At 37.9% G+C, this 19,972-nt stretch overlaps 1 protein-coding gene across 1 annotated transcript in view; it reads left to right on the forward strand.

Annotated features, from left to right (window-relative positions):
- LOC105831444 (peroxidase) overlaps positions 1-19,972 on the forward strand; it is a 137,737-nt gene that overhangs the window by 39,577 nt on the left and 78,188 nt on the right. Inside the window, exons 2-3 of the mRNA XM_036292740.1 lie at positions 18,823-18,982; positions 19,185-19,360. Of these exons, the coding sequence (XP_036148633.1) occupies positions 18,823-18,982; positions 19,185-19,360 (336 nt within the window). The remainder of the gene's footprint in view (positions 1-18,822; positions 18,983-19,184; positions 19,361-19,972) is intronic.

Below are 19,972 nucleotides of genomic sequence, written 5' to 3' on the forward strand. Positions count from 1 at the left end.
TTTAAACGGTAAATCAATTGTGAAAGATTATCTCCTTACTCAATGTTTCACGATCGCATATAACTCACGATTGATTATGTCATCGATTTATTGAAGAGCTCATTTTTGAGGAGGAAGTTTTCTCTTGGCAGAAGAATACAAAAGTTTGATAAGTATAAATTAACAAAAAAAAAAATGTTTCTATTAATTAAATGTGTCATATATATATATATATATATATATATATATATATATATATATATATATACCTATCTAACCATTTGCTGCCAAATTGTTAGAAAACTGCTAAAAATTTCTTGTGGAATCAGGCTGCCAAAACCATGGCCTGTGTCATCGAGTGCGCCCTAATTGTAAGCAAAAATTGTCATCAAATCCTGATATTAAATTGGGTACAACACCAGAGCAGATCTGTCACTAGCAGTAAAATGACAAATTCACGCAGTAAATTGAGAACAGATGTTGCAACGTAAACTCACAGCAGATTTGCGCCAAATATATAGCAAATCTGTATTCATAAATGACGACAGATTGACGACAGATTTGCCGAATCTGTTCGTTTTCACACTTATAATTTTATTTGAGAATCGACGTAAGCAATCTCCTGGGAAGATTTATTAATTCAGGAGTAGAAACAAATTGAATAATTTACCCCACCCCCTCCTTAGCATTTAATATTTTTTATAAAGAAGCCTTAAGAGGATGCTAAAGCCGTGTGTTTTACCGACATTCTGTATTTATCACTTAATTTCGAATTGAATTTACAGAATTGATAATCCTTTTACACTTTTAAAGTACGTACACAAATGAACCCGGGGACGATTAGATAAAGACCAAAAATGCAAAAAATTTTTTAAAGTTTATTTATTTATAAAAATATTTGCTTCAAAATACAAGTTATGTAGCTTATACGTACAAATAAATGGTGTTTCCGGGTTCGGAATAGATTGAGGAATAAGATTATAATCATCAAATTACGATTACAAGCCGTACAAAAAAGATATTTTAAAAATAGAAGCGCTTAAATGAATAAAATTTTTGATTACATAAATATGTTTTTTACGGCTTGTAAACGTAATTTGACAAATATAGTCTTATTCCTCCTATTCCAAACTGCGAGACACCATTTATTTGTAAGTATAAGCTATATAACTTGTATTTTAAAACAAATTTTTTCATGAACAAGGATAAATAATGACTCTGCATTATCGACCTCAATCAAGTTTGATGCAGTTTAGCATCCTCTTAATTAACCTATCTATTTTTCCCTTCATATCGCAGATATATTATTTATTCTAGGTGCAATTAATTTCACTAAATTTTTTGGAATTAAATGTCACTCAAAATAAATAAATAAAAATACTGCCAGTCCTGTATTATAAAAGTATTATGTGGTGTTCCTCCTACACCTAGGCACGCGCAACAAAGGAGATAATTTTTGCTTATCTTAGTCGCGCTGCGAGTGGTCTGTATGTAGCGAGTTGGCTGCATTTTACTCCCGAGAGAGTAGGCCGCCTATCGACGGTACCGCGCTTTTTATTGCCAATTTGCCATTTTGACAGATCTGCTGCGTTTCTGGTATCAATCTGTCGCATATTTTGACACAAATGTTGTTGCATTTCTACAGGCAATTTACTGACATTGTTTGCACTTTGGTGTTTGTCGTCAATTTGTCATCAATACTTTCAATAAATCTGCTCGCAGTTCACTATTATATTTTGTCATGTATTCTGATGACGGACGTTGCTAAATATTTGTTGAATATCTGCTAACAGTGTTTGCAATGACAAGACCTGTTTCTCATTTGCTGCCTTTTTGGCAACAAAATTTGTTGCCAACATTTGTCACAGCAGAAATGATTATCAGGACACACACACACACACACACACACACACACACACACACACACACATTCACGAGGGGTCTTTACGGAGCAGCACCCTATATATGACCTTTGACGCCATCTATCTCGATAACGGTTGATTTTGGGTCTCAGGCGCATTGGAATTTTTGATCAGGAGGCCATCAAGTACAACATATTGCATTTTCAGTCAATTGGGCGGCCAATTTTCCCCTTATGTGTGTGCTTGATCCTTTGTGCAATTAAAATTGTTTTATCATATTTTTCACGATTCACTGAAAAGTATCATAAATAGCTTTCCTTTTTAGGTCGTTAAAATATCCGATCTCGACTCAAAAGTTCAAGTTATTATATCTCAAAGAAGCAGTATAATTAATCAAAGTATGCATCTAAACTACATCACAGTTTTGCCATTTTAATGGTACCTTATAACTTATTTATACAGCAGCAATGAAAAATCAATGCAAAGCAAGTATCAATAAAATCGCAAAAAACATTTTTAGTCTGTTGAAAATTAAATATTTTTCTTTGTAAGAAATAGTGCAATGTGTGTGTGTGTGTGTATGTGTCTGAAACAAGCGGTATGTTGGTGCAAAGTTTTATAAATACATGGATGACAGAATTTCCAAATTCAGCTTATGTAGTTTGAGTAGCGTCTTTGTGTAACATGTTGTCGAGTGTTGTCTTGCAAGAGGATTGTTTCTATTGATCAATCTCGGCTGCTTAATCCTAAACTGCTTTAACATCTGTCCGATTGTTTGCAGTAGACATCCGCCGAATTGATCAGGTTTCATGAAGCTGTAATAGATAATACCAGCGCTGGACCATTATTAGCTCTTTTTGATGAATACTTGATTTTAGACTGTGTGTTTCGGCGCTTTAGCTTTGTTCAATCTTTGTGCCAAACGTTTGCGATTGTCGAAAAGGACCCATTTTTCATTACACGTAATAATACGATAAAATACGTAAAAATACGATGTAGTAATAATTCACCTTTATCCCGTAACAGTAAAAAAGGCAAGCTTCGAAGTAATTTCTGTACTATCACTGGTTTAATTTATGCGGAATCCAGCTACTTTATCTTGTTGATTTATCTCAAATGATTTGATATTGTTAGAATAATCAACCTTGCTACTAATTCACGTGTAGTTTGAAATCCGCTACAGCTTTTATCTCATTATTCACCTTGGTTTCAGATCGCTTACGTGGCTCATTTTCACGATTAAAATCACCAGAATAGAATTTCTCGATCGACGTACTATGTGTAGATTAGCTACATTGTTGCCAAACACATCGTTGATATTTCGAGCTATTTGCATTGCATTAGCTCCACGACGAAATACATCATATTTGTGAAAATAACACGAATTTTTCACTTCATAGTTTCAAAAAAGTTGCTGTAAAAACAATTTAAAAAATAATTGCAAATCAAAACATGGATTTTAAAGAAATGTATCTTTAAAATAAGAAGAAATAAAAAAATTTCAAAGTGAAATGTATTGTAAAAAATATCGACTGTCAATATGGCATGATAAATTATTTTCAGATTTGTTTTCAGCAAAAAACTTATAAAAATAAACTATTGCGTTAGCTACTTTATATAAAAAATAATAATTGTAAATATAAATTTAAAGAAAAGAAGGATGACAATGATCTGTTTATATGTATATATATATATATATATATATAAGCAATTTAAATAATTACATTATTAATACCATTTTATAATATGAGTGTAAATAGACATTGTTTATGTATTTTTGTTTACTAGAGAGAAATTTGTTATCCAAATTTTATATTACAATTTTGAGCAAAAAAAAAGACGTTAAAGTGATCAAAAGCGGAAGATCTCAATTATAATTTGTTACTGAACAATTGTTTAGTAGACAAAATTAAATAGGAATGACTTTTCACATTTGTGTTGCAAAATCATACTGGATAGTGTGGTTATTCAAATCTTATAAGCGCATTATACAATCTTATAATCATTTTCAGTGTCAAATATATTGGAATTATAGTAATTGCAACAATTTTTTTTTTGTAATACTTTAGTAGTTAAGACTAAGCCGGTTCTAATCCAGGTGCTCCGAGGGGGGAGCGGGTGTGCGGGGGAAACTTGTAGACGCGCGGGGGCATGACGTCACGCGGATCGGGGGTCTCGCGGTGCGGAAATTGCTGACGCGAGATTTTTGGGTCCGCGGCCGCGGTGCGGGAATCGCTGACGCATGATTTTCGGGTCCGCGACCGTAGAGGGGGAATCGGGGTCCGCGACCGCCGCCGCCGCCGTCCGCCACCGTCCACCGTCGCGGTACTCGCGCTCTCCCTCTATTGCGAATCTCTCTCTCACCCGTACGCGATATCTTGAACCATGTAGTCTTATCATTCTCTCTTTCTCTTTCATTCGTTCTTTCATACGCAGTCAGATATATACGTTCCCACCCATCTTATCTATGTACCTCCTACCAAGTTCCGCACGCCATTATACCGCAAAGGAATAGGGCAGAGAGAAAATAAGTTAGAATAATTATTTATGAATTTTTTCATTTATTTATTTCATAACGTATCATATACAATATTTGTCTGATGAATAAGTTCACAATCTATTAGACTTTTTTCATTTATTCGTTTTGTAAAGCATCATATACAATATTGTCGGATGCATAAGCCATAAGCCAATAACTCGCAATCTACGAAACACGTCTTTTATCATATCTTTCATGTAATATCTTTACAGCATCACTTTTATTAGTGACATGATTTTGACATAAAATAGTAACAAATTGTTTATATTTTTCACCAACAATATAAATATTTTGATGCAATTGGTAGCATACTTGTTCAACACAATCTTCCAGTTCTAATAAGAGTTGTATGGTTGATGGTTTCATATACATACTAGTATTATATAATGTTAACTTTACAATATTTTCTTTACGTATATTTACGAGATCTATAACTAGATCATGAATCGAATAAAGACCTATAATCAAAGATGCGCCAATGGCCTCCCACCATGACTGCTATCCACCATCTTGTACCCATACGGAGACTGGATGGGGGCTGGGGCCGGGGGCTGGGGTCTGGGGCTGAGGTCTGGAGTAGTGGAAATAGTAAACAATGCGAGCCTGCTCCAAGTTGTACGCAGCCATATAACAGATGCAAATTTAATTTTTCTTGTTCTTCCTGAGTGTATCGTCAAAATATAGTGACCCTAGAGTGCAGAGATTGAATTACCTTATAATTTCTGACACATATTCCTTTAACCTATACTGCTCAACACAGAGCACTCTCCCCTCTTCCTCGCCCAGCGTGGGTACGCAATGGCGGATAAACCATGTGACTCAAGTGACCAATCAAAATTGTGTTTGCCATTGGCGAATCTTTGATTATAGGTCTTTAGAATCGAAATTCTTGAAGAAGATACAGCTGCCTGCATGAGTTGCACAATATCCGCACGTCTCTCGATGAACGTTTTCCATATTGCATAAGTCAGGTGTAGGTGACCCATGCGACTTCGGTTGTCACCAATCAATAATTCTACACAGGGCATAAATTCCACCCTGATTCCGATGTCCAAATATTTATATGCTGTAGCAGTCAAAGCATATCTCCTTCCCAAGATGCGCGGAATATAGCGCGGCTGCGATAATGTTCTGTAAAAAGAATACAGGGAATTAGAAATAAAAGTGTGAATAAATGTAGAAGGAAATATAGAAGAAAATATAGAAGAAAAAATTTAAAAATTAAAAATACTTACGGTTTATCACACGCTTCATTTTGCTGGATCGGAACGTAATAGTTCATCCTCGAGAAATTCGCCGATTGTAGTAACGTTTCAGAAGCCTTTGCTATCCGATAACAAACGGGTACAGATGCTTCAACTCTTTTTATACTGTACACCCCTCCACATACCTCAATAAGAGTAGTGGGAACAAATCCCATAGTCTTCATATTTTTGATGAGATCATTTAAAAATCATACATTCAAAGAATGCAAATTTTGCAAAAGTCAGCGCCGATGTATGGCAGCTGTGATGTAAAAATATGCTTTAGGCACGTACACAAATTATTTGATACATATTTTCTGATGAGATCATTCGAAGAATCTTGCAAAAGCGCTAATGTGTGGCTGCTGTGACAAAATATGTTTTAGGCACGTACATAAATCATTTGTCTTATTTTATCTTCTGATGAGATCATTCAAAATCGTGCATTCGAAGAATGCAAATCTTGCAAAAGTGAAGCGCAGATGTACTAATGCTGATATGACAGTGCTTCAGTTAAAACAAAGAAATGATGAGAATATATATAACTGGTCGGAAAGCGCATGGTATCACATTTGATGATTCGAACGCGACGCGAAAGTGATTCGAGTGACGAGTGATAACTGGTCGGGAAGCACATGGTATCACATTTGATGATCCAAACGCGACGCGAAACTGTGATTGCTAAAAAGTGTCAAAAACATTATAAAAAAACATGGAACATTTCGAGCAAATGGAACGCGAGCTGTTAGAGCAAGCAAATGGAGTCGCTAACTTGGGCGAGTGTTTCATGTGGTTGCAGCGATGCGACGAATTTATACAACAGCTTGAGGAACATAGCCGAGTCAAGCGTTCTCGGCTTGCCGTCGGACAGAGACAATCGTTGGTTGCGAGGATCGCGCGACTCGAGAGTGAAAAAACGTTATTACAAAGACGTTTTGTACATGTAGGCGATAATTACGCGAGCACTAGTAATAACGCGGACAGACTCGTGTGGCAAGAGATAGATGCAGCGTTCGAGAATCGCATTCAGACAGGTGTGGTGATAAATACAAACTATATCGAACCGCGAACGTTTTTAGAAGATGCAGGTGGTATAGTGCTTGAGCGAGTGCGGGACACTCTAGAAAAACACAATAGTGTGAAAGTAAACACTGCGTTTAATGGTGTGTTTGTAACGGGTGATAAACGTGCAAACAAAAGTATAAACACTAAAAATTGTGAACTATTTCAAACGTCAGATTTGGACGAGTGGTATGAGCGACGCGTTATCGAGCCCACATTAGCATCACTCGAAGAGTTTCAAGAACGTGATAGCGGGTGGGCGCTGTCGCGAATTCTCAATTTGACTCTAAATATAAACAAGTACAATCCTTTACATGCGGGATGTTACATGACTTTGCCGCGAGAAATAATGACGAAACGTGCGGTAGTGAACATTAATTCAAAGGACAATGCATGCTTCGCGTGGTCAGTGGTTGCCGCGCTACACCCTGTCGAAAGACATAATGATAGAGAGTCATCGTATCCACATTATACAATAGTTCTAAAGTTTGACGACATTGCGTTTCCCGTTACACTAAAGGATATAGGAAAATTTGAGAGTCTTAACAATGTATCGATCAACGTCTACGGGATCAAAAAGGAAATGGCGATGCTAAAGATTCTTCCGCTGCGGCTCTTCAACGACAAGAAAGAGAAACACATCAATTTATTATACTTGTAAAATCTGCGCGAAGGCGGCGTGGGTCACTTTGCTTGGATAAAAAATCTGTCCCGCCTCGTCAGCTCCCAACTAAGTAAAAAGGAGCACAAGAAATACATTTGCGATCGGTATGTATAATATATTAAAAAATTCACATGATCTAGCAAAAAAGTAATTAAAAATGTTTTCATTATTTTTTACAGGTGCTTGAATTATTTTTCATCATACGAGAGGCTGCAATTACATGATGTGGACTGCCAGACGATGAACGACTGTGCCATCACACTGCCCGCTGAAGACAACAAATGGTTAAATTTTCAGAACGTAAACCACAAGGAACGAGTGCCCTTTATCGTCTACGCAGACCTCGAGTGTGTGCTGCGGAAGACACAACACAATGCAGAGCAAGCGTCGTACACATATCAACAACACGAAGTATTCAGCATCGGATACTACGTGCGATGCTCGTACGACGACGCGTTATCTACGTATAGGTTTCGTCGCGATAAAGATTGCATCGCGTGGTTCACGAAACAAATTGAAGAATTAGCGCATAATGTTAAAACTCATTTATCCACTAATGTCCCCATGGAAACGTTATCGAAGGAACAATTGGAGGCATACCGTAGTGCGACGCGGTGTCATATCTGTGATAAGCCGTTTGCGCCAGACGATACGCGGGTGCGCGATCATTGTCACCTGACCGGTCGTTACCGCGGTCCAGCACATTCTCTTTGTAATCTAAATTATCGAAATGTATCATATATGCCAATTATTTTTCATAATTTATCTGGATACGATTCACATTTCATTATTAAGGAAATAGCCACTGCGTTCAAAGGGAAGACCGACATACTCCCCATCACGAAAGAAAAGTACATTTCTTTCACAAAACATGTCATAGACACAGCCGATAAATTAAATCAACACAATTACATAAAACTACGGTTTGTAGATTCATATAAATTTTTAAATACTAGTCTCGAAAAATTGGCATCGTTTCTAAGTAAAGAAAAATTAAAAATTGTACGTTCCAAATTTTTACACTTGTCTGACGAGGATTTCGATTTATTGACACGAAAAGGTGTATTTCCGTACGAGTACGTGGATTGCGTGGACAAGCTGCAGGACATATGTTTACCGCCGCGCGAATTATTTTTCAGTTCCCTGACCGGTGATACTGTATCCGAGAGCGATTACGCGCACGCCGAGAATGTCTCGAAGCGATTCTCCGTTCGAACGTTGGGTGAATACAGCGATCTATATTTGAAAACGGATGTGTTATTGTTAGCTGATATTTTTGAAAATTTCCGCGATAAATGCTTAGAAAGTTATGGCCTCGATCCCGCACATTATTACACTCTCCCCGGATACACATGGGATGCTATGTTAAAATACACCAACATCACTTTCGAATTGCTTACTGACATTGACATGGTAATGTTTATAGAACGCGGTATACGCGGTGGTCTCAGCCAATGTTCAGGCAGACATGCGCGAGCCAATAACAAGTACATGCAGACGTACGACCCATTGAAACCATCCTCATATCTTATGTACTTTGACGTCAATAATTTGTACGGATGGGCAATGTGTCAACCGTTGCCCTATGGAGAATTTCAATGGGTCAAAGATGCCTCAAATTTTGACGTGTGTGCGATTGCTCCTGATTCACCAACGGGATACATTCTCGAAGTTGATCTCGAGTATTCCCGAGACCTTCACGATGAACACACTGACCTACCTTTCTGCCCGACACGCGATAAACCACCAGGCAAGCGTGAATGTAAACTTTTAGCGACCTTGTATGATAAGAAACGTTACGTCATCCACTACCGCAACCTGCATCAGTGCACGCGTCACGGTCTTCATATCGCGAAGATACACCGTATATTACAATTCGCACAATTTCCATGGCTCTGTAAATACATAGAGTTAAACACACAATTCCGAACCATCGCTAAAAATGATTTCGAAAAAAATTTGTATAAATTAATGAATAATGCGGTGTTTGGTAAAACCATGGAGAATGTACGCAATCATGTTGACGTTAAGTTGTTGACGAAATGGGCGGGGCGGTATGGTGCGGAGGCAATGATCACAAAACCAAATTTTCATAGTCGAAGTATTTTTGCGGAAAATTTAATCGCCGTTGAACTTAAAAAACTCGAGGTAAAATTATATAAATCGATTTACGTAGGTATGTGTATCTTAGATATTTCTAAGACGTGTCTATATGAATTTCACCACGAGTACATGTTACCTCTATATCGTGACAAATGTAGAGTCATGTATACCGACACCGACAGTCTCATATATCTCGTCGAGTGTGAGGATATTTACGAGACGATGAAACGCGATATCGCTAGTCGACAACACATACGGTATGCCTCTCGAGAATAAAAAAGTTCCGGGTCTAATGAAAGATGAGAACAATGGTATGATAATGACTGAGTTTGTTGGACTTAGAGCAAAGATGTATGCGTTGAAGGTGGATGGAAAGAAGGATACGAAAAAGGTGAAAGGTGTCAAGAATAGTGTAGTAGCGCGAACAATAACGTTCGATGAATACACCCAGTGTTTGAGAGATGAGATCGAGATGACGCGCCGCCAATCATGCATAAGATCCAAGATGCATGAAGTATATACGGTGTCCGAAACGAAAATTGCTTTGAGTCCGTACGACGATAAGAGATACCTTATACCCGATTCAGTTGAAACGTTACCGTGGCGGCATTATCGAATACCGCTATAATATTTTATATTTTACTATATACACATTTTATAGTTTTACATTATAATTTTATTTGTATTTTTATCTAAAAGTATTAATAAGAATGTATTAAGGATGATGGAAGGATGATAAAGAAATCTCGCATAATATAAAATTAATAATATATTTTATGTTTATACGGTTACATTGTACTTTTATGTAAATATAATAAAAACAATTTTTATATGGATTAAATAACATTGTCTTTATGTATCCATGCATTATGTGATCCATCGAATCCCAGCCACTTGACATAAACCTCATCTCCTTTTCTGCGTAATATTTTTTCAACAAGATACACGTCAGGATTTGCAGCACGCTGCAGCTCATATTCGTAGAATCCTCCAGCAATAGGTTTTCCACAGGAATCCTCCAGTAGATATGTCACAGGATTGGTACTTTGATGATTTTAAATATCTCCGTAGTCCAATTTGGTGTATAGCCCTTCTCAAAAACAGTTTTGAATTTGCTGACGCGCACCGAGTCACCTACTTTAAATCGTGCGTGTGCTGCAATTTTTACGTGACTGTACACCGTGGTTAAGAGTTTTTTAGCGATTGCAGGCGTAACATCGATGGGTCGCATGCCGATAGTTCGATGTTTTCGTGTATTCTGATACAAGACGTGGCAGCAAATCGATCCATCTATAATTTCCATTGAGTGTAAATTGTTTCCACATAACGTTTTTTAATGTGCGGTTAAAGCGTTCGACAACTGATGCTTTCATTATGGAGTACGTAGAATAATGATTAATATCATGTTTTTTTAATAGTTTCTGCACGTTTGCGTTATAAAATTCCTTTGTCTGTTTGCAAATTTTTCGGACATCTTGCATCTTTCCGAATTATCTTTGCAATTGCAATAGCAACTTCGCTACCACTCTTGGCCTTAAGCGGCACAGCCCATGCATGCTTGCTCAGCACGTCGATAACGGTGAGTATGTAATGATAACCTCGGTTAAATTGCGTGTAAGGACGCATCTCAACCACATCCGCCTGCCACAGGTCATCATATCCGCGAACTATGACATGTCTTCGAGGAAAATTTCTTCTCGCCGGAGCATGCAACTCCTTAACCAGCAATTGTTTCTCAGACATGTTTGGAATATAATATGTAAATGACACATATATTCGATGTATCGACTTTTTTACTCTGCACGATGAGTCACCGCGTCGAGCTGCCTTTGAAACTCGTTTAGCATATGAGCTGTAATTTCTACTCTACTTTGGAGTGTCTCAATCTTCCTCCCGATTTCATCCTGTCGATCCTTTAAAATTTTCACGGTCTGCTGCACGTATCGTTTATTGGTTGCATCAGTATCGTCTACAGGCAGCGCTACACGTCGAATTTTTCGCGACTTTGCATTTCAAAATCAGTGGCAGTCATGCAAAGAGCGTTATCGCGCACGTAATTTCTGACTAATCCACTTCATTGATAGTATGGTTCCGCACCACCTCTTCCAAGCGATGTTCCAAACTTGTTGATTGACATTTCGATGTTGACTAAATGGTTTGTTTCATGCAGTTTTAATTTATAATAAGACCAGCCTCGCGAAGTTCTTCAATAATTGATAGAATCTCGTTGTCGTGAGCATTGTGCCCTGCTTGGTGTGAGGCCTCGAGCAATCGAAGGCGATCTACAAGCTCGTTGGGATCATCCCAATGAACATAATCGATCTTGTTATCATTTAATGTAATAGCGCTCGGTATACCTTGTCCAACTTTTACGTCTGTTACTAAGGGCGCAATTATATTTTTATATTTAGACCCTTTGTTGCCTATTACTTGATTATGTGCAATATGCCCGTGTCTATATGCATTTGTTGCCAATAGAATGTTTTTATAATTCTGCAGGTCATTATTCGTGTACATGTTGGGCATTTTCATGAAAATTAATTCGTACAGACCAGGCGTTTCCACATATATTTTACCATCTATGACTATGCTGTCATTCTTATGTATGTCGAAGCGTTTATCGCCGAGCATCGTTCCAAAGTCGGTGAAATAAACTCCATAAACAGTATCTATTATGACTGGTTTTTTACCACTCAGAACAGCTCCCATATATTTTTGACCTAATGGACCATAGTATGCGTGCAACTTTTCACGTCCTTCTTGCGTTGCCAACTGTTGTCGAATAGATGTCACAAGCGGTTCATTGGCTGCGATTTCAAAAACGTCTTCGACAGAAGGTACATGACTGTACGATAAATCACTATCATGTAATATTTGCGATGTTTCATTCAAATTAGTTGGTACAGTTTTTGATCGTCTCATTTTTTTAACAGGAGTAGAGGTCATTATAGAATTGTTAAACGAAGCGTTTAATCACTTTCGTTTCGGTTTTGGTTCTGCATATTCATCTTTTTCCGAAAAGAACGTTTCATTCTTAATCGGATCTGATACATCACCAACGGTGTTTTCAACAATCTGTTTTAATGGTTCGACAATGGGCTTAAAGTGTCTCTCCAACGCCATCTCTTCTTGCACTTTACCCGCTTTCAAAGCGCGATATTTTTTGCGAATTGAATCACTCGTTTTCGCAATCTCTTTCACAATCTTCTCACGATTCATACTGTTATCTGTGTTATCCATGTTGAGAAACGCTACTTAGTCAACGTATCGAAAACAACTAACTGCTTTATGGTATTGCGAAGTCATTAAATGCTTTTCGATACCGTCCATTAGCGAGCGCACTATCCTTATCTATCACTAAAAATCCATACTTTTGTTGCCAACAAGTATGACATAAATTGCTAAAATCCTCGTAAGACATATCGGTATTTACATGATCGTTGTACGCATGTTTTAGATTAGTACCACCCTGCTTGAATAAAATTAGCAAATTCGCATTGTCGCGTATAAGATGTTTCGGTATCTTTGCATATGTCTGACAGAGATAGAAGCAGTCGACGTCCACGTGTCGCCCCATTGCAAAGTAGTCTCTTATCGTATCTTGCTTATCACACGCCACGTCATTAAAGATAATGGAATTCGGAAGCGCTTCACTCGGCTGAATGACATCACAGTTATTGGAGAATGCAAAATAATTAACTTCTTCAATCGGTGTCAATAAATTTTCTAAATATCGATATTTCGGTTGTTGTAATGATTTCGAGTACACATACACATTCTCAAAACGTACTCCATGCGGACTTTCAACAAGCTTATTAATACGTTTGTCTTGCCACAATTTGACGGACCGCAAATTATACTGCGTATAGAACTCGGCAACATGTTTCCATGTCTCCGTATCTTTCGTTCGGACATTATCCTGTCATCGAAATTTGTTATTTTGATCGCTGGTGAATGTTGTACGAACCGCATATTTTTCCCCTCTCATAAGAACTGATAAAAATTATATTAAGACCGATCTATTTATAGAGACGCGCCGAGCAAAATTGCTCAGTATGTAAAATGTTTCTCATATTGTCACATCCCTATGATATACTCGATTTGAGCGCCGAACAGTTAGAATTCGTATCGAAACCTATTTTGCTACGCGTGTGTGGCAACTATATCGAACACGTGTGGAACAGGCTTCCGGAACATATAAAGACTGATCCAGAGGTTCAAAGCTATCGTCGTTGTTACGAGCATTATAATCAATCGTGGCAGCAGACGCACATCGACGGCCCCGCACCGTTGATAAAGAATTGTCGCGAATGCCAGCGGTAGGTTGCGGCTTGTTAAATCGTGCGATAAATGCGCTTCCTTTTGAACTGCATATACCTGGATATCAATTTTGCGGTCCGGGTACTAGGCTGAAAAAGCGATTGGCCAGAGGCGATCGGGGTATTAATCCGTTGGACGTGGCGTGTCGCGAACACGACATTGCGTACTCCCGAAGCAACGAACTCACCGACAGACACGCAGCTGACAATATACTCGCTGCGGAAGCGCGAAAACGCATTACAGCGAACGATTCGACTTTCGGAGAAAGAGCTGCTGCAGCAACCGTTTGGGCAGCTATGAAAACTAAGACGAAAATCGGTATGGGCTTGAAAAAGAAAAAAAGAGATAAAAAGAAAAGAGCGAGTAAACGAATACTTTCGGTAGCGAAACGCGGAGGTGTTTTACCCATTCTACCGCTATTGGGAGTTCTCGGGTCGTTGGTCGGCGGAGCGGCGGGAGTTGTGAATGATAACAAGGCAGCGCAGCGTCAGCTGAAAGAATTGAAACGTCATAATCACGTCATGGAAGGTCATGGAGTTTATCTCGCTCCATACAAGCGTGGACAAGGAGTTTTGATGAAAAGAAAAAAAAACGTCAAAAAGACGTTAAAAATGCCGAAAGGTGTAACTACCAACATACAATTATTACAGTTAGCAAAACGTATGCGCATTCCATACTTTAGAGGAATTTTTATGCGTACGGCATTACCAACGGCTGGAGCATATCGAAACGAGAGTGGTATTGTAAATTTAGATAATGTTGAAGGATCGGGTACACACTGGGTGGCATACGCAAAGAGGGAAGATCGCGCTATATACTTTGATAGTTTCGGCAATCTTAGACCGCCGAAAGAACTGGTGCAATATTTAGATGTAAAGCGGATCGAGTACAATCACACGCCATATCAACGTTACGATCAAAGCAACTGCGGTCAACTGTGTTTGCGTTTTCTCCAAACAGTTAATAATCAATTTAGAGGCTAACATTGTGCAATTTAACTTAGTATTCGTTTCAATATGTCACTAACGTTTACGCTAACCGGCAAGAGTAGCATCCTCGCGGTAAGCTATTTTCCAGCCATAGATTTGAGCGATGGCGATAACGAGCTCGGCCTCACAGACTTTGAAACATATTATACCATACCTAATGTAAATTCATCGAATAACAAATTTTACTATGACAAAGAGGACAAGGAAATTATGATTCCGGAAGGATCGTATGAATTGCGTGATATAGATAGATATTTGAAACGCGCAATTTTACAATCTCATCCCGATGTTGCGGGAAAGAGGACGTTTCGCAAAGAAGATGAAGACGAGAGCGAATATCCGCTGGTGATTCGTGCTAACAATAATACAATGAAGAGCGAGATTATATATGCTTATCGGATAAATTTCATTAAACCTAACAACATCGGATCGCTGTTGGGATTTTCATCGCGTATTCTTGAATCGCGATTGTGGCATGAATCGGATGCACCTATAAATATCATAAACGTAAATATTATTCGCATAGAATGTAACGTGACTGCAGGTGCGTACAGCAACGACAAGTGCGTACACACGATACACGAATTTTCGCCGATGGTGCCACCAGGATATAAGATATCGGAAACACCTACACAGATCATTTACCTTCCAATCGTCGCACGGAGCATTACTGATTTGACGATTCGCATTGTGGATCAGGACGGTCAATTACTCGATTTTCGCGGAGAGGAGATTACCGTTAGATTACACGTACGAAGACAATAACGTGAGATGCTCGTGTTGAATGAGCAGGTAAAGGACACAATTTTTACACCAATCAAGAATATTCGGCCGTGTGACATAAATTGTACGACAGTTAAAAATATTCGATCGTCTGATAAAAAGAAACTCTCCGCGTCAAACGTTGAATTTTTAAAATTATTGGGATTCGTCGTACGAAATATCTAAGATGTCTAACATCTTGAACATTGGAGGCGAGCCGATCTTTGACGACAGCATCGTCAAGATTGAGACTCATACGTACAATCCGTACGCCAACACCACTTTTGGATACAGCGATGAAATAAGGATACCCATACAACAGCAGGATTTATACACGTTACCATGTGAAAGTTTTCTCTACGTCGAAGGAAGATTGGTGATGAAGAAGAAAGACGATAAGGATAAAGATGAGATAAATCTCGGAAATAATTGCGTGGCTTTCATGTTTGATGAAATTCGATACGAACTCAACGGCGTGGAAATTGATCGCAACAGAAACATTGGAATAACCAGCACTCTCAAGAACTATGTATCGTTATCATATGACAAAGCAGTAATTATGCAGAATGCAGGATGGGAATTTTCGTATAACCTACCAGAAGGATACTTCAACTTTTGCGTACCGCTTAGTGTATTATTGGGCTTTTGCGAAGATTACAAACGCGTGATTGTTAACGCTCGTCACGAATTGATCTTGATACGCAACGATAACAATTCTATCGTCGGAAATTCTACGGCTCAACCGGAAATTGAATTATTTAAAGTGCAGTGGCGAATGCCGCATGTTACGTTAAACGAAGTCAACAAATTATCATTGCTGCGAGCTTTGGAGAGTGGACAATGTCTAAGTATGAGTTTTGGCTCCTGGGATCTGTATGAGTACCCTTTGCTGCAGAGTACGACGAAACATTCATGGGCTGTTAAAACTGCAATTCAGCTCGAGAAACCGCGCTTCGTTATCTTTGCATTGCAGACTGGTCGAAAAAATATCATGTCACAAGATGTTACAATCTTTGACGACTGTAATTTGACCAACGTAAAACTTTATCTAAACTCCGAAGTTTATCCGTATGACGATATGAATTTAGACTTTCGTAAATCTAGATATGCAATTCTGTATGACATGTATCGACGTTTTGGTAAATCTTATTATGGATATGAGTGTGAAACGCTGCTCAACGTAATCACATTCCTGGAAAAAGGACCTTTTGCGGTCATTGACTGTTCGCGACAAAACGAATCCGTCAAGAGTGCTACCGTAGATGTGCGCATAGAATTTGATTGCAAAGAAAATGTTCTCGCGAATACTACCGCTTATTGTCTCATTTTACATGATCGTGTAATTGAATATTGTCCGTTGTCCAACGTAGTGCGCAAAATTATGTAACATCAAACTGATAAAAACTGAGATATTTGGAATTAAAGTACAGTCTTGAAGAGTTACTCATAATGATCGTACCGACATTTGTGGATCTGCAAGGATTCATTGTCGATAAAAAATTTACCGTAAAGGAAGTGGCGGTACTGAGAAAAGGATTCGTTCTCACGCATTACATTTTTGCTAGCCCCATGCCATGGCGTGTTCTTACAAAATCCGACAAGTCTTGCGCTTCTTGGTTGATTGCATATCATCATGGATTGCAATGGAAAGACGGGATGATACCGTACAGCATGGCGAAACGTCTGATTACATCTGCTGTGTGTAATACGGAAGATGATGACAGAAAAACTATTGTATACGTTAAGGGACTTCAGAAACGAGAATGGCTGATAAACATACTCGATACCGATGATGAGATATATATCAAGACATTGGATGCGGATTACGAAGACATTGAATCTTTAAATAATCTAGATGTTAGTAATACTATACGATGTGAAAAACATGTTAAGAATTGTGCTTTACAAAATGTATTTAAAATATATAACTGGTGGTCGCAACACCAAAATAATTGCAAAATTTTTTTAAAATAAAGAAAAATAAAACGCAATAAAATGTTTATTTCTACCTTTTCCTGTACATATAAGATACATAGATGTATGATGCAGTTTGATAACGGTTCGATAGCTGTACGATACGGTTTGATAGTTGTACAATGCAGTTTGATTGCTGTATGATGCAGTTTGATAGTGGTTAAATAGCGGTTCAATAGCGGATCGATACCTGTATGATACGGTTTGATAGCTGTATGATGCAGTTTGATAGCTGTACAATGCAGTTTGATAGCTGTATGATTCAATTTGATAACGGTTAAATAGCTGTACAATGCAGTTTGATAGTGGTTACATAGCGGTTCAATAGCGGATCGATAGCTGTATGATACGGTTTGATAACGGTTCAATAGTGGTTCGATAGCTGTACAATGCAGTTTGATAGCTGTATGATTCAGTTTGATAACGGTTAAATAGCTGTACAATGCAGTTAGATAGCTGTATGATGCAGTTTGATAGTCGTTACATAGCGGATCGATAGCTGTATGATACGGTTTGATAACGGTTCAAAAGTGGTTCGATAGCTGTATGATGTGGTTCGATAGCGGTTCAACCATGATTCGGCAGCTGTATAAAATAGTTTGATAACGGTTCTTTATCTGTACGATGCGGTTTGATAGCAGTTCAATACCATTGTATGCAATGTAATTTCTCGCTCTCGCTCTAACTCTCACACATACTGTTCTCACTCTCTTTCTCTCATATTCGTATGTGCTCTTTCGCTCAACCGTTCCACGGTGACGGCCACAGCTGTGGAACGTGTCTATGAAACGCGATCCCGGTGGTAAGAGCACCGCGGCGATGGCTGCTGAAAGAGATCGCGTACGGGTGAGAGAAAGATTCGCAATAGAGGAAGAGCGCGAGTACCGCGACGGTGGACGGTGGCGGACGGCGGCGGCGACGGCGGCAGTCGCGGACCCCGATTCTCCCTCTACGGTCGCGGACCCGAAAATCATGCGTCAGCGATTCCCGCACCGCGGCCGCGGACCCGAAAATCCCGCGTCAGCAATTCCCGCACCGCGAGACCCCTGATCCGCGTGACGTCATGCCCCCGCGCGTCTACAAGTTCCCCCCGCACACCCGCTCCCCCCTCGGAGCACCTGGGTTAGAACCGGCTTAGTCTTAACTACTTACTTTGTAGATATAATATTATTACTATTAACTTTATAAAAGTAATAACTATGAAATGGAGCTTTAAACTGTTATTTTAATATTCAATTAAAGTCATAAATAACAAATATTTTTCTCTTAGTAAGTTAGTTTCTTAACACATATTTAAATAATTTATGTTCATTTATCTGTTTAGAAGGACAAGAAAAGAAGCTTTCGGATTTAGAAGAATCAGAAACTTTACATTATAACCCATTTACAGTTCATATTACTGATTCCTATAGTCTGTCTTTTTATCAGTCTTTAAATCCGAAATTTACATATTTTCCATTCTCACCGGACTTTCAAAATTCTATGTAAGTCGATAAATAATTAAAATAAACAATATATACAATATACAAAAAATAATATAGAAAGACATAAACAGTATACAAAGAATTAGGTTTAAGGGCACAGATATTGAAATATTACACTTTGTATTTTTCATTATTATGTACGTGATAAAAAAAAACTTATTTATTCCCTGTTTATTTGTTCAAGTCTTTCTTTTACTTTTAGTCAAAATACGAGCGACGGTGTTCATCAACAAATTAAGTGTGGCGACACTTTTCCACAAATTTGTGAGAATTCACGATATCGAAGTTATGACGGTTCTTGCAATAATCTTCAAAATCCCACCTGGGGCTTGGCCAATACAAGATATGGAAGACTTATACGTCCACGTTACAGCGATGGTAAATAATCATATTTCATTTTATAATATAATTAATGCCATTTCTAATTGTTAAAAAGACGTATAAGAATATGTAATTTATAAATGTTACATGTCTTGTTTTTTTAAAATTTACTTAAAATTTTAAAGTAAAGTCTTAACTTGAAAAAAGTTGAAAGTTTTCAACAAAGAAATTTGCAATTTATTATTTTATTAAAATAGCTTTACATAGAACTATGTATCTTATTCAACAAAATAGCTTTACGTAGAACTATGTATCTTATTCAACAGAATGTAGAATTTTTAATTATTATAATGAAAAAAGTTGAATTAAGCAAATGATATCGATTCTTATTTGTTGGGTCAATAATATTACATGCTAAATTTTGACACAAGCTATGAACAAGTCTCTAATTGCAAAAAAAAAAAGTTTTAAAGTTTATTTATTTGCTAATTCATTTGATTTGTTACCACGCATCTAGTAAAAAAAATGAACACGATATTCAAATATGGTTTGTATAATACTCCTATCTAAAACATACAATAATTTAATAAATTGATTCAATTAATAATAAGAAATTAATTCTGATATATTATAAAATATATATTGATATAGTATAAAATAATTCTATCT

This window comes from Monomorium pharaonis, chromosome 10 (assembly GCF_013373865.1).
Source record: "Monomorium pharaonis isolate MP-MQ-018 chromosome 10, ASM1337386v2, whole genome shotgun sequence".
Classification (NCBI taxonomy): domain Eukaryota; kingdom Metazoa; phylum Arthropoda; class Insecta; order Hymenoptera; family Formicidae; genus Monomorium; species Monomorium pharaonis.